The following is a 26,690-nucleotide window of genomic DNA, read 5'->3' on the forward strand; positions in this document are numbered from 1 at the left end:
CACGCTGTGACAGCCCTCCCTTAGCAAATGGATGGGGCTAAACCAGAGCTTAACGATCAAGGTACTTGAAATGCAGCTGTCCTGGCTTTTTCCTGAGAGTCAAGTTTCCCCTATTAATAACAGCCGACTCCAGCCCATGTTCTGCCAGTGTTCTCTCTCTCCCATTTGCCTGCCTGGATCTGCTGGGGCTTTCCAGTCCCTGCAATTGGTGCGGAAATACTGGGGAGGAGTTCAGATATCAGCTGCTGAGACTACCGACAGGGCTTGAATCTCTGCCACTTGCCCCCTGAGATTATCTAGATGCAGTTTCTAAATCCCATGGCAGCTCCTAATTGCCTCCACATCCCCCCTGCAGGCGCAGAGCGAGGAGCTTTATTCCTTGTGCAGGGCCTGGGAGGGTTCATCTCTGCTCAGGGTTGCTTCAGAGTCCTTGTGAAAACGTCACGTGAGCTTGAGAGATATGGGGGAGGGATGTTTGTACTACTGGTGCTCATCTTAGTGCTTTTAACTCCTGGCTGTTGCAGTGTGAGCTTGCATCAGGCTGTGTCCTGCTGGTGATGGTCCGCCAGTCTGTACTGAGGGAGAGCAGATGGGTGGCATGTCAAACCACAAATGCTGGTGCGTAGTGACCTTATGGGTGTAGCTGGAGAAGACCAATTCATGTCTCGGTAGTTCTCCTGTTAACCCTAAAGGTTTTCATGCTTTTTTGAACTAGGATTTCGGCCCTCAGGCATATAAAGGAGAGCTGGGTCTTGGAGGAGACTTAGGCAGCAGTATTTGGTGATCAAATCTGAAGTTTGAAGCTACGAGTATGAAAGGAAGGCTTATTTGTGGGACTCCTGAGGCTGGTGCTAGTTAATGGTTTTTATAGTCTACCTTTGCTTATCTGCACAAAAAATACACTGAATAATCTCATTAGTGTTCTGTCTTTTGGCTAAGGTCAGGAGTGCACATCTGTATGGGATTAGGGAGAAACGAAGCTTGAGGAATGTGAGCAAAAGTAGGGTCTGCCAAATTTCACAGCAGTACAGCATGCTTGTGCTTGTTGTGAAACGGCAGGATTAAATAGGGACAGGTACTCTGGATTGCCATGTTCTCTGGTATGCACAGAAACTTCAGGCTCAAAATGCATCAGTTTTCCAGATAATTACCCGTGAGTTTGCCTGCTCGCAGGTGGCTGCGTGATCCGTCCCCTGCCTGGGGATCTCCCGGCTGAGCAGCAGTGCTTCTGCTCTTTGAGCCTCTGAAGTGTGCTCGCTTACACAGCTTCCGTTAGGTGACTGAGGTGCCGCGTCAGGCAGATTAACGTCACGCAGTACTTGGCTGGCTTTTGGCTTGACCTGAAATTGAGGATTTAAGCTGAATTTCTCTCTTCCAGCCCATCCCTCTGTAGATTTGATGTGCTGAGATATCTGATTCTTGGAAGTCAGATCTGAGGTAGCAGAATTGAGTGTGGCAGTACACGAGATACCTTCAGTGGTAAAGACGCATGGTTTTTCTGACAAAGGCTTCGTTCTCCTGCCAGCTTATACTGTGAATCGTGTAAGAATGTGCTTCTCTTAACGAGCTTCAGATTAGAAATGTTGGGTCCTAACATTGCAGGTCCCTCCCGAACACAAGGAAGGCATACGCAGGCCTGGGTTTTATAGGCAGTCAATGCCTGTATGTTTGTCAAGGACTGTTCTTATCGGGGGACTGGGAGAGGATTATGGTACCGCATCTTTCTGGTGCATAATTTAGTTAATTTGAATGCCATGTTTTGTATCCCCCTGCAGATGTGCCGACGAGTCTGCACTTCCAGAGCATGTTGAAATCTCAGTGGCAGAACAAACCCTATGAGAAAATTAAACCTCCCAAAAAGCTCTCACTCAAGCACAGAGCCCCCATGCCTACCAGCAGCCTATCTGACCCTGCTCGCAAGGACCGCCACAAGCTGGTGAATTCGTTCTTCACTGCAGCCAGTAAGTGTCTTCCCTGCCTCCGCCACGTACAGAAACATTGCCCAGCCTTGTACCCGACAGCCGTGCAATCTGGGAGGAGAGAGGAGGAGGATAACCTTCAAATTCAGCTCTTGGGGATAAGGCCATGGTATTGCAGGCCAGGGCTGAAGGTGAAGTCTGTGCACGTTGTGCAGTTCAGGCTGGTCTCAGTTTGTAGGGACCTCTTCTTGGTCAGTCTGAGGCTGTGCTCACACTGGCACGGGCAGTACTACAGCTCCTTCTGCTCTGAGCACATCTCTCCAGCGCCCTGATGGTGTTGAGCTTGACCTGTCTGGATTTATGGAGCTGGTAAACTCTGCCCGAGTCTCCTGTGCCAACAGAAAGAGAGGTGAAAACAGGTGTTTCATAGCTCTTTCTCTGTTCCCCTCCTCAGAGCGCTCACATCAAAAAATCCAACCAGACAAGGCACACAGGCCGCCTTTAGACGATTTTACGGCCGTGTCCAAGGCCGAGAGAGCGCCAGAGCGCTCGCTTGTCCAGCCTCCTGCCTATGACAAAAAGCGATTGCGAGACTGCTCATCTGAGAGGAGTGAAGGTAGGCTCCCACAGCCAGGTCTCTCGGGGGGAGCTTGGGCTTTGCTGCATATCCAGCCTCTCTCCCCCTTTGGCATCGTAGAAGGGGGAACGCACTGCTTCTGGACCTTGTCGCCACCGCAGCAATGCCTTGTGTGCTCTAACTGCTTCTTCCCCCAGGGCCTCTCAGGCTGGCAGCCACCATCAGAAGGTGCTTCTCTTTCATGCAAAGTGCTCCTCAGCACTGGCCATTGCTGGTGCACATGGTCCTTTTCTATCCACCACCACCCCCCTTTGGTTTTTTTGCTAATGTCTGTCTTCATTTTCTCCCACCCTCCATGTGTAGTGTTGAAGCATCACACAGATGTCGGTGGCCCAAGCTACTTGTCAGCAGCTGCGACCCCCACACCTCACAGCCCTATAGCGCGGCAGCTGTCCGCCTCCTCAGAAGGCTCCGCTCCTACCAGCATGAGTTCACAGGGCACCTCCAGCACAGCCGTAAGTACCTAGTGCCTTTCTGGAGAGGTTTCTGAGCTCAGCTCCATCATGGGGTCTCAGCTTTTGAGCAGTTCAGGCATCTTAGGCTTCAGAGTGCTTAGGATTTCTCTTACATGCTGGACCTGTTGTTTCAGCTGATGGTAGGGTTGCTGGCCCTCTTTTTTACTCTTAACTTTGGGTCTGCTGGGGTTACTGGATTGACGCTGGCTGTGCAGAGTGCCAGTCAGCTTCAATTACATGTTCCCTGTCAGCTCAGTAACTGCTGGTAAATGTTCCTGTTCTCAGTAGTCCCCTGGCTTTGCTCCACATCTGGGTTTCGGTTTCTGAAGTTGCCTGGGGATGCCAGGAAGAGGAGTAGAAGAGCTGAGCACCAGCAGTGCGCTGCTGCTGGTACAATGGTGCTTCCACTGAGACAGCTTTCCCTTCATGGCCTTGGTGGCACTGGGCTGTAAATAGGGTTGTGGCTGAATCACAGGGCAGTGGCACAACAGCGGTGGTTGAGATCTTAACTTTCGCCTATACACGAGCTTCAGCAGTTGCTTAACTCCTACTGTCTTCTGAGACACGCTCAGCCTCCCAAAGTGCTAAAGGATGATAGGATTCGGGACATGTATGTAGCTGTGTCTAAAAGCTGTCAGTGAGCAGGACCATAGCTCCCTCCCACTGTGCTTTGGGACAGGTCAATGACACAGTCATCATCCATCCTCCGAGCACCTGACCCATGTTAACAGAAGCCCTTGATTAAAGGACCGAATTCTGCTGAACTCTTAAGTGTCCCAGTGGCCTCTGTCTGGCCATTCCAGTTGGTATTTTGTGGCACAGCCTAAGCTGGGATGTGACCCAGGGATAACGGAGCAGGTCTGCTCAAACCCTGGTAGTTAAACTAGGGTGGTTAAGAGGCATCAACCTTGTGTGGCCTTGTCCTTGCTCCAAGCTTGTTGTTCTGGGGCTGCCAGGTCCCGGCTAGATTCTTTCACTGCGGAGTTTGCTGTTGTGTCACCAGCTGTGACATCAGTGAAGCACCCTGTGGTGGCACAGGCTGTCTGAAGAACCCAACAGGCAGTGGTAGTTTGGATTGAATGTGCTAGGTGCTTCAGAGAAGAGGACAGCTCTTCTCCACTCTAGCATGTCAGGATGACATTTCCTTGTGCTTCACGCACATATCTTGGTCTTCTCTTGCTGCTTTTTCTGCTGCTCTTTCACAAGCTCATTCAGAAAAGCAAGATGAAGTGTATTCCCTTCAGCGGCCGAGTACTGCAAGAGTATTGCGGGCGCTGGGGTCAGGTCTCTGGGCTCAAGGGTCCGGGTCCTGGGTTCAAGCATCCCAGTCTGGCGCAGGTTTGTATGTGCTCCCCAACCGGTGGGTCAAGCCTCACTGTTGACAGTGACACATCAGGATTTCCTTGCCGCCATGGCAATAGTTGCCCACCCACTCCATCCTCATCCAGCTTCACGCAGGTCCTGGGGTTTGGCTGTGGCAGGTCCCTGGCAGTTGAGTTCCCACATGTTTTTACTCTAGCCACAGGGATCAAAGGAGACGGAGAACATGGTAAATTGCAGGTGACTGTGTTAGGAAGATGGGCCATTTGCATATCAAGCTGATCCACAAGGATTCTTGTCACTGTACTGGTAGTGCTGCTGTCACAGGTTTGGGGGAGGTTTTTGGATAGACAGATGGTAGGAGAGCACCCAGCGTTCAACCACGTTTAAAGAGTTAAGTGCGGAGCTTATTTCTATCTTAGAAAATCTATTCCAGTCAAAAGCGCGATACAGATGGAAGCTGTTAGGCTCTTAGTACAGCTGTCATAACCTGAGATGAACTCCTGCCTGTCTGCTTCGCGTTCCTCCTCTGTCACAGTGTCACCTGTGGTGGGTCCATGCCGCTGCAGGGACATGAGCAGGGGGCTGTTTCCAAACAGGATGGTTCTTCCCTCTTTCCTGATGGTCTCACTACTTCCTTTGTTGGCAGTAGGGAATTGGATTATATGGGAGACTTTTCTTCTTGCTGGGTCACTTTATCAGCCGGATCGATCCCCTGCTCTGCCTGGCTGTGCAGCGGCTGGTGCCAGTGTGGAGTTGGTGGCTGGAGCTCAGCAGCCCTTGCTCACCTTGCTTCAGTGCCTGCAGGACCACTGCAGCCCTTGCCCTTGTTTGTACCCTACAGACTAAGGATTTTTGGTTGGGAAGAGGACTTCCAGCCAGCAGTAGGTGAACTCCATTGTGATGCAAATTGCTGTTGGTTCTGGAGTTTCCGCAGGTCATACGTTACTATTTCGTATGAGGCCACGTCCTTTTTCCATCAATAACTTAACATGACAAAATCTACAATCCTTTCTCACATGGTTCTTGTCTTCATGTTACAGCAGCCAAGGAGGAGGAGAGGCGAAAGTTCATTCGATATTAACAACATTGTCATCCCGATGTCCGTTGCTGCAACAACTCGTGTGGAGAAACTTCAGTACAAAGAGATCCTCACACCCAGGTACGTGCCTGATCCCCCGCTCCAGCAGGGTTGTCACGTCCCAGGCTTTTACTGTGCAACTGTCCTGTCAGACATTCAGCCCTGGCCTAGGGCTTTGCTCCCAGTGGCTGCTAGTGCTGGTGAGGAAAAGGGCTTTCTTCTTCCTTGAAAGTAGGAGAAAGTTTGGAAAACTTCTGATCATATATATCATTGATCCAGACTTGCTGAGTTAGGGAATATGTTGTCTGAGTGTCCCTCGTGCATGAAAGCCAGCTGCCCTGCCCAGGTCTCTTTGTGCAATCTAAAGTCATCCTGGCTGTCCTCTCTCCTGCTGCAAAGCTGCTGAGTATGTTGAGCCAAAGGTCCTGGTGGTTTCCCAGCTCTGCATGTGCTGGGCTGGGTGGTGGGTCCCTGGGCTGCATTAACGCTGCAGTGCAGGAGGGCCGCTGCCTTGAGTTGCACCAGCTAGGAGAAGCACTCCCATGCCTGGGCAGTGGTAGGAATCAGAAGTTTTCTCTGCCCAAGCTGAGTGCAAGGAGGTGAGCTGTTGGCCCTTGTTCTTGGATTAACACTGCGGGTCAGATCAGCTGCTGGTTTTCACACCCGAGTGCTCAGTGGGAGTGTGCTGACTTGCTGCAACACTGGTGCAGCTGCTTCATCCAAACTGTGCAGTTCCTACTCCTCCTTTTCCCTCCCAGTTCTCCAGGTCTCTTTCCCAATTTACCTCTTTCTTCCTCCTTGTCCTACATGCTCTTCCCAGGCCCTGTTCAGAGCCAGGCAGGGAGGGAGCCTGTTGCTGAGCCAGAGGAAGAGGAGGAAATGCTGCAGCATCTGCTCTGCTTCCTGTGCCCTTGGCAGGCTTCAGACACGCTGCCAGACCAGCGCCAGGAGCTGGGCAGGGAGGCAGAAGGGAAGGGCTGCAGTGGGAGGACGCTGCTAGCCTCACTCTCCATTCCCAACCCTCCCAACGTGGAAGGACGTTTCCTGCCTGTTCCCCTGCGTTGCACTCAGTGGATGTGAACCCACTGCAAAAAGATGTGCTCAAAATGGAGCAGGCTAACAGGGCAAGGAGAGAAACCGTTGTCTGATAGCACAGGAGTGATTTTGGTAGACAAATGTGACCACTTGGCTTAAAACTGAGCCTAAGTATGTTGCTCATTGTGGCAGGCTTGTATTTTTTCTTTCCCAAAAGACAGTGTTAGTGCAAGCGGGGCATGTGCTGCTGTGCTTGGCTGTGCCTGTGATTGACTGCCCTCTAATGTTGTGTGTTGCAGCTGGCGTGAAGTGGATATCAGCGCTCTGAAAGCAAACCCTGATGAAGACAATGAAGAGGTAAGAAGAGTTTTATTTCCGAGTTAATGTGGGATGGGGTTGGTAGCAGCTGAACAGCGTGCACAGGGGATGCCGGAAGGAAGTGGACACAGGGACCTCAGCAGGGAGGTGTGGGGACTCTTCCTTTTTTGCAACAAAATGGCACAACTGGCCTTGCAGAAACCAGCCTGGTGTTGGTTCCTTTTCAGGAAAGGCATGATAAGGCAGAAGTTGGATTAACTGGCTGGGTACAGCTGAATCTGAGGTCTGATTACTGTCAGGAGACCTCTCTGGGCAGCAATCTTTTTATGGAATAGGCTAATCAAGAAATCATGACCAGTCACACTGCTGTAGTTATTATTTTAGCTAAACTGATAATGATGGTATTTCCTTAAACCTCCGTGTGAGTGCTTTCATTCTGGGATCAGCGGCTTTCCTTTGGTTTTTAGTTCTTAATCTCTTCCTAAGCAGTGCAGACTCAGTTTAACAAGGTGCTCTTGTACTCACTGATGGCATCTGCCTCCCTCCAGACATAAACATTTATTTAAATTCATGCTGTAGCTAATGCTGGAAAAACTGCACGTAGATGCGTGTTTAATATAAGAAAGCTCTGACCAAGCCCTGTACCATTTCCTTTCCAGATCGAGGACTTGTCTGATTCAGCCTTCGCTGCTCGGCATGGCAAGTGTGAAGAGATGGAGCGGGCACGGTGGCTTTGGAGCACGAGCATGCCCCCGCAGCGGCGGGGCAGCAGGTATGCCTGCCACAGTTCCTCAGCGCTGCCTAGGTGCACCAGCAGCGTTTGGATGCAAAGAGGGTGCGGTGGGTTTCTCTTGGCCTGCTCAAGGTGGTGTTCCTGACAGAGTGGGATGCTCTTGGGAGCAGGCTGCGGAGGCTTTATTAGATTGGCTGGTCCATGAAAATGGTTAAAAGCTTGTGCTGGTATTGGAAAGTTTGATCACCATCCACAAGAGCAGCTTGAGGAGCCCTTCTAGGAGTGGGGCGTAGTCTTGCTTAGGTAGGGGTAAAGGTACACACCCGTTAAGTTGTGGACAACCAACTCTTGCACTGTCTGCTTGGATTCTGCTTTCCCAAGCACTTTTCACCACTCTAGAAGTGTGGAGGCTGGTGCACCAGCTTGGGAATCCGGAGAAAAATGAAAGGGCTGAGCTGGGCATCCTTCATGCAGGAACAAGGAACAGTGGTTGTTCTCAGTGTTATGCTGTCTATTGCATCTTTGCTCGATTGCTTCAGCAATGTCGTTCCTCTGCTCCATTTACATCTGTGTCCTTACCTTCCTCTGATCACTTGACACTTGATGCCCTTTCTGCAGTGTCTTTTTGTGAGTGGGTGTCTAAAACTGCACACAGTTGCCAGCTGTTGATCTCATAAACCTGCATAAGAAGAGATTTGCTCTTCTCCATTTGATTGCCGATGCTTTGGTTTTGAACCACTCTGCTCTTGGGCAGAAATGTGTGCTGACCTACAACTGCACACAAACATACACCCAGTCGTCTTAGTCTGGTTGTGGTTTCAGTTTAGCCCTGTCAGGAGTGCGCGATCGTGCAAGGTTGTTTCTGCAAGAACTTCTGCAAATGCAAAGGTAGCATTTGTCAGATTCCATTTGTGCTGCTGCTGCCTCGTTCATCTGCAGCTGCGTTTCCCAGTGCCGGTGGTGTGTGGGACATTTTGGTGTTTCGTTGCAAACTTCTTCAGCCAGTTTCTCACATCTGATAGCACTTCACCATAACTTTGTTTCTCTAAAAGACCCTCTCGTAAGGATGCTGGTGAAAGGTGCTGTGTTGAGGTCCTGGCTTGGTCATTGAGGTGAATTCAAACTTCACCTCATAGGTTTAGAAATGCTGGTGGGAAAGGACTTCCAGAGGTCTTTGGTCCAGCCTCCTGCAGGACTGCTGCCAGCAGAAGACCAGGTTGGCCATGGCCTTGTCTGGCCATGGCGTGAACACTTCTAAGGATGGAGATTCCCCCAGAGCTGGTGCCAGTATTCCGGTGCAGCTCCCCAGCAGGGAGAGATGGGGATGTAAGTGTCCCTGCTCCACTGGCCACGTTCCTCAGCACAACCCAGGACGTGGTTTGCTGCGTTTGTGCTGAGAGTGGCTTGGCCGAGTTCAGCCTGGCAGTCGCCATGTCCTGAGCTCCTCCTCAGCAGGATCTTTGCTTGGTCCCTCAGTTCCCAGCCTGGGCTGATGCAGGGGTTGTTCTCTGTGGCTGCTTTAGTCTGTCTTTAGAAATGGTTGGAGCCCCTCATGGCCTGGTAACTTCTTGTGGCTGGGATTCAGCCAGTACTTTGCTCCTTGCCTGCGGAGTACCTGGGCCAATAATAGCCAGTAAACACTGGGGTAAACTCACTTAGTTTTCCTTAAATGTCATTCTCTTTGTGACCTGCTCCAGCAGATCTGCTGAGTGTCTTGTGGTCTACCTGCCTCATGTATGTAACAGATTGGTTTGTTTTTTTCCTGTAGCAGCTTTTTAAATTGTATCTTGACTCAGCATGTTGACTCCATCTAGCTTGCTGCAAGTGTGGCTGTTTTATTAGTCTAATTGGGGCTGGGTTTGTATGTTCTGATGAATGCTTTGGCCAAGGTAGATTTTGGAATCAGATCCTTGGCAGTCCTTGATTGACGCTTGCTGTTGTAGTTCATCTTGAAGAGTTGCACGCAGATGTGGGGACTCCAGTTAGGTTTCTCTGTTTGCAGCCTGTGGGTGTTTTATCTGGGAATCTGTGTAGGTGCTCAAACTTTCTTAATTCTTGGTTTAAACCTTCTGAAGTCTAGGGGTTTTACAGTGCTCCTCCTACGCCCAACTGTTGAACTTGCTGCATTTTCAGCATTACTGGTTCATTACGCTTGGTTCTTGAGCTGCCTGGTGTCACATGGCATGTGGATGGTGGAAACACTTGGAGAAACTGATTTTGAAGTGTCTGGTTTCATGGGGTGGCTTCTCATTGTGGTATTTATGCAGCACTCACAGCATAGGAGACATGTGGGACATGTAACCTTAGGAGAGCAGTGTCAGTGTTGCAAAGCTGCATCGAGACAGTGGAGATGGGACAAAGATGAGCTTGGATGAGTTTAGCCTCTGGGCTGTGGCATTGCCTGCTTGTGCGTGCACCAAATCCCCACAGCATTCCCCATCGTACGGCTGCTCCCGAGGAGGGGGTGGTGGAAGGCATCATAGGGTGGTGGCGTCGGGTGGCAGCGAGTGGCCTGGGCCCCTGTATCAGTGGGAGTGCAGCTGGGACTGAAACCAGGCTCTCAAATGTGTTCCTGTCTCAGGTCTTACAGATCGACAGACGGACGGACGACTCCTCAGCTGGGGAACCCGTCGACTCCCCAGCCAGCATCCCCTGACGTGGGCAACTGCCACTCCCATTTGGAGCTGTCCCACACCCACTCACCACGCAGCCCCATCAGCCCCGAACTGCTCTCTGCCCCCCTCACCCCCCTCTCCCGTGACTCCATGCGGCTTCTGTCCAGTGAGGACACCCGTTGCTCCACGCCTGAGGCCAGCCTTGATGAGCAGGTGGGTGCTGGCTCTGGTTGTGGCCATTTCCTCTAGTTCTGTTTTGGAGGCTGGTGGGAGGGTCTGGGTGCTGCCTGTTGCTGTGTCACTGTAGTGACTGCTGCAGATGGGTATAAAGGTAAATCTGATGCTCAAACTTGGCTGTTTTATTCCCCTCGCTGTGGGGAAACAGCTTGGAAACCAGCGTGTGGGAAGTTCTGTGCAAACGCTTGGCCGGATGGGGTGTAGAGTGTGGTGCCGTTTGGCATCAGCAGCAGGATGCTTTTCCAGTGGTTGGTTCAGTTTGGAGGCTGCTGCGTCCTCGCCGCACGTGCTAAAGCTTTCCGTGCACTGTTAATGAGGCTAGGCTAAGCCCGTGGCTGGCATGGCACCGGGGAGCTGCCTGCTCTGACCGCTGCTGTGGGCAGCCAGGGTCATGCATGGAGGGGAAGCGGAAGAGCTTTTCCAGAGGATTTTCCATAGCCTGGTGTGTCTTCCCTTTTAGGCTGTGCAGCCCTGGGAGCGACGCACCTTCCCACTCTCGTACGATCCCAGGACAGAGTGCGAGGACCAATCTGACCCCCAAGACCGGTCGTCACGCTGCACCCGGCGCACGTCGGGCAGTAAATCCTCCCGGGAAACCGATGGCACTTCTGCTTTGCCCAACCTGGCCAGCCTCAAGAGTCGAACCCCCCTGGCAACACCCTCTTCCTCCTCTTCCTCTGCAGCAGTTCAGCGGCCAGCACACAGATAGAGACATACGGGAAGACATGAGCAAAACCAACACACAGAACTAACTCTTGGCATTAAAGCTTCCAAAATCTGCGTTTGATATTCAAACATCCTGCCGGGAATTTTCACAGTTTTTAGTGAATTTAAGGAGTTTAGAAACTGTTTTTTGTTTTCTTTTTTTTTTCTTTTTTTTTTTTTTTTTTCTTCTCCATGTTTCCTTGTCACACGAATGAGAGCCCCCAGATTCCTCCCAGTGGAGTGAAGCCTTGGGAGGGGAGCAGCCCACCAGACCCCCCTCCCTCTTTCCTCCCCTCCCTTCTTAGGTGTATAAAACTAGAGCACAGGATTTAGCTGACTAGCAGACTTTGGGGATAGTTTTTCTCAAGCAAAAGGGTGTCTTTTTCTCTTAACCTGCTTCCCCCCCCCCCTCCCCCGAAAGGTTTTAGTGGAGTGAATTTAGTGGTGAAAAGTGATGTCTTGGGATTGCAACCTTCACTAGCTGTCTGTCTGTCCTGTGCAGAGTGCCCACCCTGCACTTCCACCCTCCGGTGTTTTCCTCCCCTAGGTTGTAGTTCCAGGTATCCTGAGGGGTGACTCTGCCCCCCCTCCCCCATCTCCCCTCTTCCCCCCGGGCTGCTGGCCACCTCCTTCCTTCCTTCTCTCCTGGTTTGGGAACAGCCATTTTCTGTGCCAAGGTGTGGCTGCCCCGTCCATTAGGGGAAAAGGAAGGACCCTTTTAGCTGCTTCACGCACAGCTCTGCGTGGGAGGAGTAGGATTTCGGAAGCAGCCTTGTTGACACCTTGTGTGTTTCTCCTGGGTCGAAGGCAGGGAGGGGAGAGTCCCCAGCCTGGTGCAGTCAGATGCTTCAAAGCAGGAGTGGAAGTCATGATGCACTTAAGGGATGCCCTTTGGGGACATGGCTGTTGGCTGAGGCCAGCAGCAGCTTTCAGCTGGGAAGCACGGCTCTGCGACTGACGCTTGAGATCTGCCCTTGCGTGTGTCCCCCCCGCCGCAGGGCTGGAAAGTTGGGGTGAGGGCAGCTCCTGGGCCACCGCACCGAGGAGCCACTGAGAGCTGCGGGCGGCAGAGGGAGCATCCCGTGACAGGAGCAGGATGTGGCAGGTCCGGGTTGCCTGGCCAAGGCGGTCCCTGTAGGTGGGTTTGGTCTTAGAAAAGGAGAAATAAAAGAGCGGGATGGAGGGCAGGTGTCGGGTGGGCGACCGGCTCCCACTGTGCTGAGGTGCTGGGGGGGGATCGGGATCTGTCACCACTGTTTCGCTCCACTTCCACACATGGTCCGAGAACAGGTGTCAGTTCTGTTTCATTTCCCAGTCATTGGTCCGACGTGCCACCTCCTGACAGGTATTTTATTTTGAAACCGAGTTTGCTGTTGTTCCTCCCCTCCTTCCCTCTCTCCCCAGCCCTTCCACACCCGCAGTGACTCCCGGATCCCGCACACCGTTCCCATCTGTAACGCTTTCTGATCCCAACGGTGTGGCTATTGGTCCCTGTCCTGTTGCTAGCATTGTGCCTGTCTTATGTATAATCACATCACCAAAAAAAAGGAAAAAAAAAAACAAAGGACATTTTTTTTTTTCCATTTTGTAATCGTAAAGAAATAGTAGCTAAACTGCTTAATGGTTGGGGTTTTCACAATTTTCAACATTATCTAGTGGTTTTGGTTCTGTTCTAGTTTAAAGGATTTGTCATCGTTTCTTTGAAAAACAACAACAATGCTACCATATCCCTCTGCATAAGTGCTTTTCTATTTATAAGGTTGAAAATTCTGAATAACCCTTTTAGCATTATAAAAACCACAAAAAAAAAAAAACCCACCTTGTATTTTGTAAATATTTTCTTTTCCTGCTTTGAGCTGTGTAATGTCCTTGTTATATAGAAATGCTTTTCTTCCGAGAAGCTGATCTTTGTTAATGTCTTGATTCTGTTGGCAAAGCACAAATGTGCTTATAAAAAAAAAAAAAGGAAGAAAATATTAAAAAAAAAAATTAAAACAAGATTATTCTATGCGATGTGCGTTTGTGAAACGCTGGGTTGGGAAGTGGAAGGGGCCCTTCCCATGTGCTCAGCCTGGTCTCGGGCGGATCAGCTGCTTCCCTCCCTTGGTGCGTTTGAATGGCCTCTTTTTTTCCCCTTTATAACATTATTTCCCAGCAGTTGCTGTCAATTAGTGAAAGGAGGAATTGTTCCACAGGATCTCTGGGTTTGGGCTTTGCACTGGGATATGTGATGGAGCAGGACCGGGACTTGGTGGCACTTCCCCTGGGAGAGCTCACAAGAACTGAGCTCTGCCTTGTGTCACTGAAACCACCCGGATTGGGCGAGGGGTTTATTTTACATTTTCAGGGTTAACTGGTTGCTACTGATTCACACCCAGGTACTGTTTGTGCAAATTGTTTGCCCTCGTCGGTGGGTTTTGCTGTGCAAGTTGAATGTTTGCAAGAGGCAAGTGGTGGCAGGCTACTTCTTGTGTGCTCCTGAATTTTGAAGATGAGAGAATTATACTTTGCTCCTCGTTACCCAAGTGGATGGGAAACAGGAAGGTGCTGGGTGATTATTAGCCAGATGATCAAAGTAGGAGGCAGCAACCTGGGCATCACGGGGTTCAATCTGAAAAGCAAATGGTGGCAGCTGCGGCTGCACAAGCAGCTGTGCTGCGCTGAAGTTCCTGACCTGCACAAGGCGGCTGAGTCCTGGGGAAGGCGTGGAGCAAAGGACTCGTTGTGGTGCTGCTTTGTGGCCGCTGAAGTGCAGGTAACCGGGGGATCTTGGGCTGCGAGAGCTACAACTGTAATAGACTGGATGTGGGCTGGAACTGGGGAAGGGGAATAAGGTGTCGCTGTGATTTAAAGCAGCCTCTGAACAGTCCCAGTGCTCACCGGTGCTGCGGGGGACACAGCTGCATTTAGTCTCGCCCCACAGCTGAGAAAACGTCCTGTCCAAGGTCACACAATGAGCCAAAAATAAAACTTGGGCTTCCCGGCTGCAGGGCCTCTGCCCTGCCAGCGCTGCCCACTGGGCAGGGCCTCCCCTTCCTGCACCCCAGTTTGCTGCAGGAAGAAGCGTGGTCTCCCTGCGTGCTGCAAGGAAGGGGAGCTGGTGAAGCTACAGCCCGGGCTGTGGTGGTGGCTGGTACTTGAAAGAAAGAGAAAAACACTCCGTGCCCATCTTTACTGCTCCCTGGTAGCAGGTCCTACGGCCCTGGTGTGCTGGCACAGCTGCCAGGGGATCGGCAGTACCAGTGTGTGCCCCTGGCTGCGGCCAAAACCCAGCCTGAGCCCGGCCTGTGGCTGGGGAACCCTCGTGTGCCTGCGCACAGCTCCCTGCTGCTCCCACGCACTCCCTGGCTCCCTCCCCTGTGCAAAAGAGGCGGTGTTTATCGTAGTAATGACTTTATTTCCAAATTCACTTTTACGGCAACAGTGTAAACCAGTTGTTAAAACGCACGATACACTATGGACATTCACAGACAAGCTAAGCTAGAATGATAGACTGAGATCAAACCTTCCCTCCCCTCCCCAGCGCACCGCAGGGAACACGGGGCTGCCAGCACCACCAGCAGTCTGACACTGGAAGTTCATTTAACAAGCGGTTTGGTTTTAGGGGTTTTTTTTGAGTGCAGAAACTTTTTTTTTTATAATCAGTGCCGGTTTTTAACCCTTTTCAGACCAAGATGTGTGTGGAGTAAAGGAAAAGCCATGGGTCAGTCTGTCCAGCTGCTCATGGTAACCCTCAGGCCGGGGTCTGAATGTGGGGTCGGGGCTGGGGATGTGGTTCTGGCTGGTGGAAGGGGACAGCAGGAGATGCAGTGGATGGAACTGGCTGTCCTGGGATGCCCGGCAGCCCCCGTTGGGGAGGACGGGGTGTGAGGAGGATGGCGGTCAGGGCTGGGACAGGCAAGCTCAGGTGTGCTCCAGCCAGCAGCCGAGAAAAAAAAAAAAAAAAAAAAAAGGTTAAAAGGGGTGACTGGCCTTTGCTGGTTCTCCCACTTGCTCATTGTTTTACAGAGGACAAAAATACTGCAGTGGCGCCTACACCGCTACAGATAGTCACAGACTGGAGTACAGAGTCTTACAATCACAGAGTCAACTGAAACGGAGCGAGTGACAAGCTGGTGGTGGGCTTTCACTTGACCTGTTTGTGTTGGTGCTGGACCAGCCTCTGCCCAGCAGTAAAGCCACTCCTGGGGGCTGTAGCGACAAGGGTTGGACACCCCCACCCCTAACAGAGCCATCCTCCTCCATGCTGGACAGACACCCGCCACAGGCCTCCAGCTTGGGCTGCCGTGCAGCCCAGCACCGCGCAGAACAACACCGTGGAGGCTGCAGAGGGCGTGTGGCGGCTGTGGCAGCGGGGCAGGTTCATCAGCTCATGCTAAGGGCCCTGAGCGGAAGGGCAGCGGGGCCTGTCCAAGGAGGAGCTGCTGCTCTGCCCTGATTAACAGCTGCTAAAGCAGCCTCAGTGGCACCCAGCCTCCATCCCAAGGAGGACCCCCGCCATTCCAGGCAGACCAGGATTTCAGTCCCTTGCTGGGAAAGCATGGCTTTCCCTGCAGCACAGCCCTTGGGGTGCAGGGGCTGCGGCCTCACTGGGCACCCCCTGCTGCCACTGCCAGCTCTACCCCCCCCCCCCCCCCCCCCCCCCGGCTCGGCTGGTGCCGCTTGGAGGGCGATGGGGAGGGCGCACACTGAGCTGCACCGATCGCACCTCAGCCTCTTTGGTTGTAGAAGGGACACATGGGGACAGCCATGGCTGCAGCACAGCCCCAGGCCACACACCACACACCACCCCCCCCCCCCCCAGGTACAAAAGCAGCAAAAGAACTAGCTCAGCTCTTTTCCCCGTGTGGTGCTGGGGGGTGGTTAGTGCTGTGTAGAGGAGACACCATGAGGGGTAACATGCTGCACACTCAAACCAGGAGAGTGTGCTGGGGCGGTCAGTGCCAGGGAACCGCCTCGGGACCCTGAGCACAGGCTGGGACCTGGGGGAGCTGCCACCACGCAGCAGCTAAAACCACCCTCATGCCTTCCCCTCGTGGCCTCCCGGTTGTCTCCTACCACTGCCACGTGCACAAGAGCAGCAGAGCCATGGACTGCCACTTCGGCGAATCTCTTAGCTGACCTTGCAGGGAAAAAAGAAGAACCCAAAAAAAATGTTACAAGCTGCACCCAAATCCAGGGGCCATCCCAGCCCCAGAGCTGCAAGTGCTGCTCATACAGTGTCCCCGAGCCCTGGAAGGTGCACAGAGCCAGGAAGCCCCGATGCAGCCCCCACCCCTCCCCAGGCAGCAGGGCAGCAGCTCTGTGCCCACCCACACGCCCAGCAGACCTGCGGTGCTGGGCTGCCCCATCAGCACCAAGTCTGGGCACAACCCGGAGCTCAGCAAAGCTCCCCCTTGGGCCCTCCTCACTGGGCTGTGGTGGAGCCGGCGCGGGGCAGCTCAAAACTACTTACAGCATTTTTCTTTTAAACACATGCTTGTTTATGAAAACAATCACCCTGGCATGGTCCAAGCATATACAGACAAATCTACTCTACGACACGAGGGGCTGCCAAAGGAATGGGGAAAAGCCTCTACTCATCCACTCAGCAGTTCCAGCACAGCCACAGAGAGGGGAACGGCCATCCAGGGCCCCTTCCACAATGGGATACCTCAGCCTCACCAAGACTCCAGCTGCTGGAGCTGAGAGCGGGTTTAGGGGATACCTGGCAGTTATCTTCATACACATCTCGGCTTTCGGAGGTAAAAACAAAAGGTTGCTTCCAAATCAGCAGGAAAATTTACGGCAGAAAGGGAGGACACCTTCCTGCAGTCCCTGGCTGCAGCACCCACTACCTGTCCTGCCTGCATGCCAGACCTCCAGCCCAGGCATCATTAGGGTAACAAGCATGGGAAGGTCACATCCCCTTCCTGCGAGGACCTCTCCCTGCCCTGTGCTGTGGGGTGGGGTGCTCGAGTCAGCATCGTGCTGCAGCTGCCCCCTCTATCCCCCTCCCCCCTTTCCGGGGGCAGTGGGCATCCCTGCCAGGGCAGGCGGCCCCAGGCAGGGCCGGGACAGTGAGGGACCTCACGGGGGGACAAGGGGAGGGAGTGGGGGACAGGCATGGGCTGTGCGCTCCAAGGAGCAGGGGGAGAGGAGGTTTTGTACCTCATCGTGTCACTGATTTTGAAGTCCTGGAGCTAGAGCTGAATGAACAGTAAAAGCAGGTTAAATCATTAACCAGTTAGGGGATGGGGAAGCAGCTGTAAAAGGAACAGAGGAAGAAGGCCAGATTATTATTTTTCTTTCTTTTTTTTTTTTTTTTTTCCCCTTGTCTTCTCTCATCTTCGCTCGCCATGCCCCGATCACAAGCCCTGCTTGGCCAGCGAAGCAGACACTTCGTCGGCTAACGTGGCGAGCTGGGGGGAGTCCACCATATTGATGCTGCCGGTGGAGGAGACATTGCTAAGGCGGCGTGGGGAGGCATCTCCGGAGATGGTGGGGGACTTGTAGACAATTTCGGCGCCGTGGTCAGTCTTGGCTTTGGCGTTCTCACGGAAAGTCAGCTTATGAGTCTCAATCTGCAACGAGAGGAGAGGGCAGTAAGTAGGGAGGATGTGGGACACCATCCAGAGAAACCGTTTTTACCTGCAAACTGTCCACTTGGTCACTGCCGTTGTGCAGCTGGGAGGAAAGTTCAATTCATTGGCCTGATGTCCCCAGTGCCCCCAGTCCTCAGGCACGTCCCTTCCAGTAGCCCACAGTGGGAACTGGAACAACTGGAGGGGATGGCAGGACTGCAGCATTGCGGGATGCTGCCAAATCCTTCCCAAGTCCAGGCCCGGTGTGGCGGTGGGTCCCAGGCACAGGACTCAGACGGCACAACCTGGGCTGCTCCCACTCCCCTGGCAGAGATTTACAGAGGGGGTGGGATCCCCATACGGCGCATAAGGCTCCCCCTTGAGCTGGGCTCAAAACGCTGCTCCCACAAGCCAAACCCTTCTCCCCTGGCAAGTGCAAGGGCCAGGGAGGGGAGATGAAGTGGATCAGGGTTGCTACTTACTGGTGCCCTCCCCAGCCAAGTGCAAGGCTGGGAGCTGGCTCTCCGGGGGGGTGGGCGGCTCCAGCACCAGGGCCTGGAGCCCAGCAGGGTCTGGGCTCGGGGTCCGAGCAGCCTGGGGACGGGTCTTATCTTCCTTGCCTTTCTCTCTCTACAGGTGAAGAAACCCGCCCAGAGCGGTGTGGTGCAAAAAATGCATCAGCAACAAAAAACAAGATCCAATAAATGTCAACCAGAAGGAAAAAGACAAAAAATAAAGAAACAGAAAACTGTGGAGAAAAAGATCTGAAAACCAAGGTCATTCACTGGCCCATAGGAAGAACGGCGGCTGCCTCTGGAGACGGGGAGGAAAGCTTTCCATGTGCAGCAAAGGAGAGCAGATGCTGCTGGCACAGGTACCTTGGCAGAGCACAGAGCACCCCAGCTCTCCACAGGAGACCCAATACAAGTGTCACATGAAACAGCGTTCAGCCTGGAGAGCTGTGGACTATGTGTCCAAATCTGGATCTTTTGTGTCGCAGAGCAAGGAGGGGACTGGGGACACGGGAAAGGCTGGGGAAGGGGCAGCAGAGGTGTCCAACAGCTGCTCTATGTGGGGGGCTGATGGGGCTCAAGTGTGTCCTGTCCCCTCCCTGCGACTAGTGTCCCACCTCAGAGCAGCACTGCCTGAGGATGGTCCCTGGTGCAAATGGGAATGGGCTGGACAAGGGAAGCAATCTGCAGCAGCATCTGAACTCAAGTTAGGCTAACAACCTCCTCCAGGTGTGGATTTAGGCAGGGTATGGGCAACTGCCACACAGGAAGGCTGAGGCAGGTGATGCCGCTGCTGGGTCACACCCTTGCAAATAAATTCCCCCTCCAAAGGGCAAGTTCTTCAAACTATGGCCTAGTGAATGTACCAGGATATGAAAGAATCATCACTGTAATCATAAAAATGATGAAAATGGGCTTAGTGAAGCACAGGGCAGTCTGATGCATAGCAGCAGCGAGAGAAGGGTGAGGAAGTCAAGCAATCCCTCAGTCAGAGGCCAGCACACCACTGGGAGATGAAGAGCTGGGGGGTGTACAGAGAAAATGTGGCCAAGAACAAAGTGCCAAAATACAGGAGCCGAAACAGAACTTTCCCCTCCCACTGAGAAAAAAGTGTTTGAAAAACAAGCAAGATAAAACCCACTTTTCCCTGGAGAAATTCAACCATGTGTGTCACCAGGCTGGAGTCTTAACTCTGTGCTTACCTGATCTCCCTGTTCCCCTGCCTGCAAGGGACTTGGCTGTCCTTGAAGCAAGGTTGTAGAGGTGTTTTTCTTAGCTAAGACTTACTGTGACGTAACCATCAAAGCCTCCAGCAGGACCGGCTCACCCCAAGTTCAGTATTTCACCTGACCTGATTGGCTTCTGTCTTTCAATTTAAACCCCCCCAAACGCACACCACTACCTACGCTGAGTCCTCGGTCAGTCTTGACTGAGACTTGAAGTAAGAAGAGACCACCTTTCTTCTGAAGTGATGGCCTACTGCAAAGTCACCTTTTCTAAATAAAACTAAGCCTTTAATGCTCCACTTTCACTGGGGAACCAACACCTATGCAGCACCCCGAGCTGCCAGCTTTGTGCCACACCGCTGGGAGTAACTGGCAACGCAGAGTGCAAAAGCTGTTGCTGACGGTGGCACCCCTTAATGTGAAAGGTCTGAGACACAAACATGTTTCTGCACAAACTTCAGAGAACAGCAGAAAGAGCAGGAAACCACAGGAGAGGATATCACTTACATTCACACTCATTCAGGCGGCCATGGGCCAGGAAGAGGACAGACTGCCATCCTCACAGCTCTGCCACAGCTGTGCCCCAGCAAATGTCCTCCAGGTTGGCAAATGCAGCCCAGGAGCCCTCGGCTCTGCCCACCTGCAGCAAGCCGCTGGCAGGAAGACGAGCTGGCTGTTTGGCCAGTGGCTGAGCAGCCTGTCCCTGTGCAGGGCAATTTTTGTCCTCTGAAGGACAAGTGTGCACACACCACCCCATGCTAGAATGTGGGCAGCAAATCATTTCAAGCACTGGGAAAGAAGTGCTGCCTGGTAAGCAGAGACGAGAGACCATGTGGGCTTAAAGATGAGCTGGGTGAGCAGGACCTTCTCCGAGTCCAGACCTCAACCATGCTTTGCTTGTATGCCTGCTCATGGGGCAGACAGACAATTGCAGCAGAAAACAGCATGTCTGCTCTCAACCCAGTGCCCCTTTACCTTTTTATTTCCTCCTCCAGGGACATGGCTGATGTTATCTAAGGACCCAATTTTCGATTGCACCTTATCTTTGAAGTCCAGTTTCTCAGATTTCACCTCCACTTGGCCACCACCTGGAAGAGAAGGAGCATGAGCAGGATTAACTCCTGTGCCAGCCAGGGCAGGCTGGAGAGAAAGTGCTCAGGTCTGAGCTGCTGCTCTGAGGTGGCCTCAACCAAAGCAGTGCTGAGGCTGAGCAGAGGGTGAGGACCAGGAAAACAGCAGCAAGAGGGACCCCATGGTGATTTAGGAAACCCAGGAGCCAGGGCAAGTGGGAAACAGGGTAAAGAGACTTTCCAAAGGATGCTGCAGAGCTGACAGACATCCCAATGTTTTATAGAGCCAAGGGAAGGGAGCTAACCTTACTCCCCTAAACACCAGCGTTCCCCCTCTTTATTCCTAAATACTTCCCATTTACAGTGGTGTGTTGGCACAGACAAGGGTGTCCATGGACTGGACCAGATCCCTCCCCTATTACCAACCGGTCAGGCAGACTGGAGAGGGTCTCACAGTGACAGAGCTGGTAACAGCATCCAGCACCTCAGAGCTCACTCTGATGCTCCAGTCACTATCCCACGTGCCTCCCCTCACTCCCTGCACTACCCCAACCGTCTCTGGCTGCACACCACGATGCAGCCTGTGAGCTCCCAAGGACCAGCACACAGTGCTGCTCAATGCTGCAGAGTCAAAGGGTACCTGGTTTGTGATGGATGTTGCCCAGGGAACCACATTTGGATGTCACATGGCTCAGGTCAACTGGCTTGTAAACAATTTGAACCTGTCCATACAAGAAAGGAAAAGGCAATGAGCTTATTGCCACCATGGGCAACCTGGGCAGGGGGAGGCACAACACACACCGGCACCTGATCTGGATTCAAGGGAAAGGACAGCTTGAACCCCAGTAAGATTAATAATACAAAAGAAACTGTCATCAGAAATGGGAGATCATTAATGCCCATGTGCAGTAGCCTCTCTTAACACGTCAGCATGCACAAGATCACCTCTCCACAGAGGGGGGAAGTAGAGGCAATTTTAAAGTGCTCAAGTGAGAGAGAAAGTGGAGTGGTAATTAAGTAAGATTTGCATACACATCATCCAAAAGGAGGAGATATACCAGAGAGAAAACGTAAAAAATAAATACCTTTTCTGGTGTAAAACATAAAGCTTATGTCCACAAAAACTGAAAGAACAGAAATGATCAATGTGCACAGAACTTTAAAAAGAGTGACCAAAATATGCATTTCTGAAAAATGCTGTAACAGAAATAAGGGTTAAAAAAAAGCACAAAGTAACGTCTAAATATCTGGCAGGAGTTCACATAATATAAATTAAAATGGCAATTATAATATATTGAACCACAACATTATTTCATGATACTATGCTCTGTGTTCTATTGGTTTTACCCGTTACGTCTCTGAACATGGGCTCCAGCAATTCCACTTAAACCGCCCCATTCGAAGACAGGCCACAGCACAGCGGCATGCCTGGGTGTGGGGCCGGCGGCCTCTCACGCACGGACAACTGGGTTACACAAGACGCACACACAAGGAACGGTTAACGTGGAGCTGTTTAGTGGTTACATTAGCAGTTAAACACCACGCTGGAAAACAACTGAAGAGGTCTGGAACCATCAGGCATGTCGGGGACGGCAAACCACAGCACATACACACCAGCTACATCAGGAGCAGGAGACAAGGGGGTGAGAAAACATCCCCATACCCCCAGAAGTTACGTCGGACCCTGGTTTTGGACTCACACCTGTGTGTGAATCAGCTATTGCTGTAGTTAGCAGGGCTATGCAGAAGAAATCGGATCACCAACACCTCAAGGTTGGTTTCTGCTCACTGGGAAGTGTCTGGCGCTCAGTAATAGCCTGGATTTCAAGGTGAGCATATGTTACTCTCTCTGCTTTCACCAAGCACCATGGCAGGCATGCTGCTCTCACAAATCTTGAGAAGGATGTGCCAGCACCGAGGGGACCTTTGCAGAGGAGCTGACTCCTCCAAGCAGCCAGGCAGCCTCTGGACCTATGTGGCCAAAAGCCAGCACAAAGACCCACTGTATCCACTGCTCTCCATCAACCTGAGCACCCTGTGCTGACTCAAAAGCCCTGGGGTGAAGGTCCACCCTTCAGTTCCTTCATGCTGGCCCCAGGTCCACCAGCCCCATCGCCCTCAGAGCTAGGTGTTGGACTGTGGTTGTGCACACCACTGAGAAACACTCCCCTCTCCATCATGCAGCCAGGAAAGAGAGGGCAACAGAGGCTTAGTGCCACTGTCCCACTGTCACAGAGCCAGAGCACTGTGCATGCAGGCCTGCCTTGTCTCCAATGCTCACACACACCAGAAGGCACACTTGACAGAGAGTGGAGACAGAGTGAGGGGAGAAAAGCAACCCTAGGGTCTGGGAGCACATCACAGACACAGACATAAAGACAGCGTTGAGGAATGATCACACATTTAATGCACTGGGCAGGAGGAGAGCTAGATTCAGTCAGAAGGCAGGAAGCAGACCCCAAAAGGACAGCTAGTGCCTTTCTAATCCCAGCCGTGACCCCGAAGGGTCTACGAGCAATTCGGGCACCACTGGGACCTGGGATTGAAAGACCTCCCATTTCCAGAGCAAGCAATTGGCAATTGAAACACTTTCTGCTCTCATTCCAGTTCCCTTTTTTTACAGGCAGGACTCCACTAACCCTTACCATCCTGCTGGGGAGCAGAGAAGGGTCCTCCCCATTTTAGCAAGAAAGGAAAAGGGACACAGAGTTGCTTGCCTGGGAAACCAGTGCCAGAGACCTGGGGATCCCACCTCAGCATCAGCAATGCTTAGGTGAACTTCTGCCTAACGCATCACCTTGTCAGAGCATCCACTGGCTTAAAAAACTGATACCAACCCCAGGTTACTGTGGCTAAAGTTCATTCCTCTTGAAGCAGCAATGGCTGGGCAGGCAGTCACTGCTGACAGCGTCATGGAGAATTAAGACATGACAGCCATCAAAGCCCGGTGGTCTCTTGCTGCCCCTCTATCAGAGGAGCCCCAGGGCACAGCTCTGCTGCCACAACAGCCTGTGCGGTCATGCTCTGGCCATGTCAGAGCCTTGCTCCAAGCACCCTCACCCAGAGCTAAGCTGCTGCTTTCCTTGTCAATGCAGCCAGCAGCAATCACATGATTTTCACTGCTGGCAGAGCCTGGGGAGGGATGACAACCTCCAGCCAAAAATCCAGATATTTCTTAACCCACTGCAGCCACAAACGCTTGCCCATGGTGTGAGCTCTCAGTGGAGAAAAGGATGAGCTCATCACCCTTTGCTGAAGCTAATTACCAGCCACAGCACAGATGATTCGTGATGAACACTAACTCCTGGCGTAACAAGTGGTCCTCCACACACCAGGCAGTCCAGCCAGTGCAGGACCTTGGGGTAAGAAAGAGCAGAACAAGCATGGAACCTGCTTCACAGAGGTCTGACCTGCGCAAAGCAGCTCCTCTGGCCCGTTAAATAAATGCATAATGACATCAAATTTAAGACGGAGGTTGCAAACCCAGTTATGTCCCAATGCTTATGTGCCAAGCCCTCTGCAACGCTCAGTTTCTCAGGTAGGGCGTCCACAGAGATCAAAACCAGCACAAAGAAAATCCATCAGCAACATCTGAGGGGCACCAGATAGCTTCCTCAGATGGCTGCAGACCAGGCAACCACAGATGCTGGGTCGCACTGTTTGGGGTCTCAGTGATGCTCCTTCCTTGGTCTGTCGTCTTTCCTGGACCCAAACTCTGTCTCCAGAGAGACCGGTGTAAATCTGCCAACCTCTGTGAAGTTTCTGCAGGTTTCTGGCACAGTAACTGAAAGCTGAGTCCAGCTATTTATCTGGGAATGGCTGGAAATGCCAGCATTCAAATCGATTAACTCAATTATTACTTTAGGCTCAGCCTCCATGGGCACTGCCTAACATACACCGGACACATTCATTAGCAAGGAGAAGCTTAATATTTGCGTGGATCATACTTGCCTGATTTGAATGGGCAGGAACCAGCGCTTTCACATGTTGTGCAGTCATGTGCAATTTAGCAGTACATTAAGCAACAAGGACTGTGTTTGCTTACAAATCTATCCATCTACTGCCTCAGCAACTACGTCACTGTCTGCTAGAGGCCACCCATCCTGCACACGATGAGACATTAAGCCTTCCAGGTAGTGTAAAACCTTCAGGTTAACAGGATGTTTTGTTACAGACATGGTTTCTACATGGGTCAGTTAGTTCTGTCCATGTCAGGCATGTACAGGACTTGTTAGGGTTCATCTAACCATGTCTTTTAGGTTAATGGGGTTAAATGACAGCACGTCACCAATTGCTATCTGACAGCAGGGTTGCTGCAGATAGCATTGGCAGTTTAGTGTATACAACATGCCACTAATAATAAGGATTATTACAGTGCATTCAAAGTGTGAAAGTACTCACACTGCCTCCTCCCGGGATGTGTTTGATATTATCCTTTGAGCCACACCTGGATTGAACGCTGCTAAAGTCCAACTTCTTATTAACAATCTGCACCTTTGGTAGCCAGAAAAGAGTCATTGCACGTCACCAATATCTATCTGACAGCAGGGTTGCTGCAGATAGCATTGGCAGTTTAGTGTATACAACATGCCACTAATAATAAGGATTATTACAGTGCATTCAAAGTGTGAAAGTACTCACACTGCCTCCTCCCGGGATGTGTTTGATATTATCCTTTGAGCCACACTTGGATTGAACGCTGCTAAAGTCCAGCTTCTTATTAATAATCTGCACCTTTGGTAGCCAGAAAAGAGTGTGAGAAACAACATGACCATCTGCAGCTTGACCATGCGTTACATCACTAAAACCAGGAACCTGCCTTCCAGTGCCAAGAGCAAAGGAGAACCTCTGGCTTGCTGCATAGATTTGTCTACTCATGGGCTGGAAACTGAAGATGGAGGTGGGCAGGTTATAGCTAGAGATTGGATACATCTGGCTAGCAAGGCAGCCCTGGTTTCCAGGCCAGAAACACTAGCAAAAAAGCCAGCTCACCCCATTTTCTTTCACTGAATGAAATGGGGAACTTGCTGGGCAGCAAAGACACTGAAAGGCACCAGTGGTCTGAGGCTCAACTTCTGCAGAGCCAGTGGAAGAAGGAAGGATGGAGCTGAGAGAAAAGTGCCTGCTCAGCCCCGTCTCCCACGCTGGGCAGCATGCCCCCTCTCTAGGACAGATACGTGGCCTCACATTTCAGCAGCTTGAGCAACCTGGGCAAACGGGTACAGCTGGCTGGGGCAGCAGGCTGGAGAGCAGGAGCTATGTGTCCAGCACTGTCTGGGAGACGACACCTGAGCTGTGCAGGGCTCAAACTCCCTCTACAGTTACAATGAGAAAAAGCAAATGCTGCCAGGGATGCAGTCCCATGCCTGCAGTTTTCTTAACTCCTGTATAGGTGAGATGAAAGGGGCAGCACAGACCAACCCCAAAGGCAGCTGCTCTATTGCATATTCCTAACGCCATCTCGAGCAGGAGAGAGGCTGGAAATGGCTTGGTGCCACAGGGGAACACATACCATGCTAACTTCACCCTCCAGTCCCAAGGCCTGTCTGCCCTCTCCCCACACACACAGATTTTTGTAGTAATTATTTAAGCTGTTTCCCTTTAGGGCTTGTTTTCCCTATTTGGGTTTTATAAGGGCAGCTATGCTGGAGTGACCCCATGCATAGGAGCAGCTATTCCAGACAAGACAAAGATGAAGACAGCTCCTGCTCCTTCCCCTACATGGACTGGAGTGGCTTTACAACCTGTGCAAGTATAAACCAGAGGTAAATGCAGGTAAAAAAAAAAACAGGCACACAGGCCTGTGCTCCCTCAGGAGAAAGCCTGTCTGAAGCACAACCCTCATGAGAGGAAAAGAGACACAGCATCCTGCAAGAAAGCAGCATCACATTCACACTGCAAATGCAGTCCCTGGATGGCAATGTCTACGCAGCTGGCTGAGCAGGCAACCTCGCCCTCAGTTTCAGCATGTCCCTGGCCTGCTGCTACAAGGAGAGCTACAAGGAGAGCTCCTCGCTATACCCTGGTTCTTTAGCATGAGAAGCACCAAGGCTGACACATGCTTCCAGCATCATTTTCCAAGTTCATATCAACTAATCCTGCAAATCAGGTTGCAGGTCTGCTAGACCAGGCTTTGCCAGAGCAGTACTCAGTGACACAGCAACAACAAAAGTGCTCAGACAATGCAGAAATACTGGAAGAGATCTGGCCTGGCTGACTCCTGGTGCATGTGCCCCATGTACTTTTGATTCCCTAGGCTGGGGT

At 51.9% G+C, this 26,690-nt stretch overlaps 2 protein-coding genes across 5 annotated transcripts in view; one reads left to right on the top strand and one right to left on the bottom strand.

Moving 5' to 3' along the window:
- KANSL1 (KAT8 regulatory NSL complex subunit 1) overlaps positions 1–11,328 on the top strand; it is a 92,424-nt gene extending 81,096 nt beyond the window's left edge. For both annotated transcript variants that reach the window (XM_075722610.1, XM_075722611.1), the window contains 8 exons: positions 1,776–1,961; positions 2,374–2,535; positions 2,860–3,011; positions 5,375–5,493; positions 6,747–6,804; positions 7,425–7,537; positions 10,080–10,326; positions 10,811–11,328. In XM_075722610.1, the coding sequence (XP_075578725.1) occupies positions 1,776–1,961; positions 2,374–2,535; positions 2,860–3,011; positions 5,375–5,493; positions 6,747–6,804; positions 7,425–7,537; positions 10,080–10,326; positions 10,811–11,059 (1,286 nt within the window). In that variant the 3' untranslated portion in view covers positions 11,060–11,328. The remainder of the gene's footprint in view (positions 1–1,775; positions 1,962–2,373; positions 2,536–2,859; positions 3,012–5,374; positions 5,494–6,746; positions 6,805–7,424; positions 7,538–10,079; positions 10,327–10,810) is intronic.
- A 5,967-nt stretch (positions 11,329–17,295) lies between these two features.
- LOC104028387 (microtubule-associated protein tau) overlaps positions 17,296–26,690 on the bottom strand; it is a 50,967-nt gene continuing 41,572 nt past the window's right edge. Inside the window, exons 12-16 of one of the 3 annotated variants that reach the window (XM_075722799.1) lie at positions 25,068–25,160; positions 24,828–24,920; positions 21,067–21,148; positions 20,332–20,444; positions 17,296–17,618 (exon numbers count right to left, since the gene is read on the bottom strand). In XM_075722799.1, the coding sequence (XP_075578914.1) occupies positions 17,403–17,618; positions 20,332–20,444; positions 21,067–21,148; positions 24,828–24,920; positions 25,068–25,160 (597 nt within the window). In that variant the 3' untranslated portion in view covers positions 17,296–17,402. Of the gene's footprint in view, positions 17,619–18,092; positions 18,249–20,331; positions 20,445–21,066; positions 21,149–24,827; positions 24,921–24,999; positions 25,161–26,690 lie in introns of those variants that run through there. The other 2 variants (XM_075722801.1, XM_075722800.1) reach the window with 2 other exon arrangements.

The sequence above is a fragment of the Pelecanus crispus genome, chromosome 18 (assembly GCF_030463565.1).
Source record: "Pelecanus crispus isolate bPelCri1 chromosome 18, bPelCri1.pri, whole genome shotgun sequence".
Taxonomy (NCBI): domain Eukaryota; kingdom Metazoa; phylum Chordata; class Aves; order Pelecaniformes; family Pelecanidae; genus Pelecanus; species Pelecanus crispus.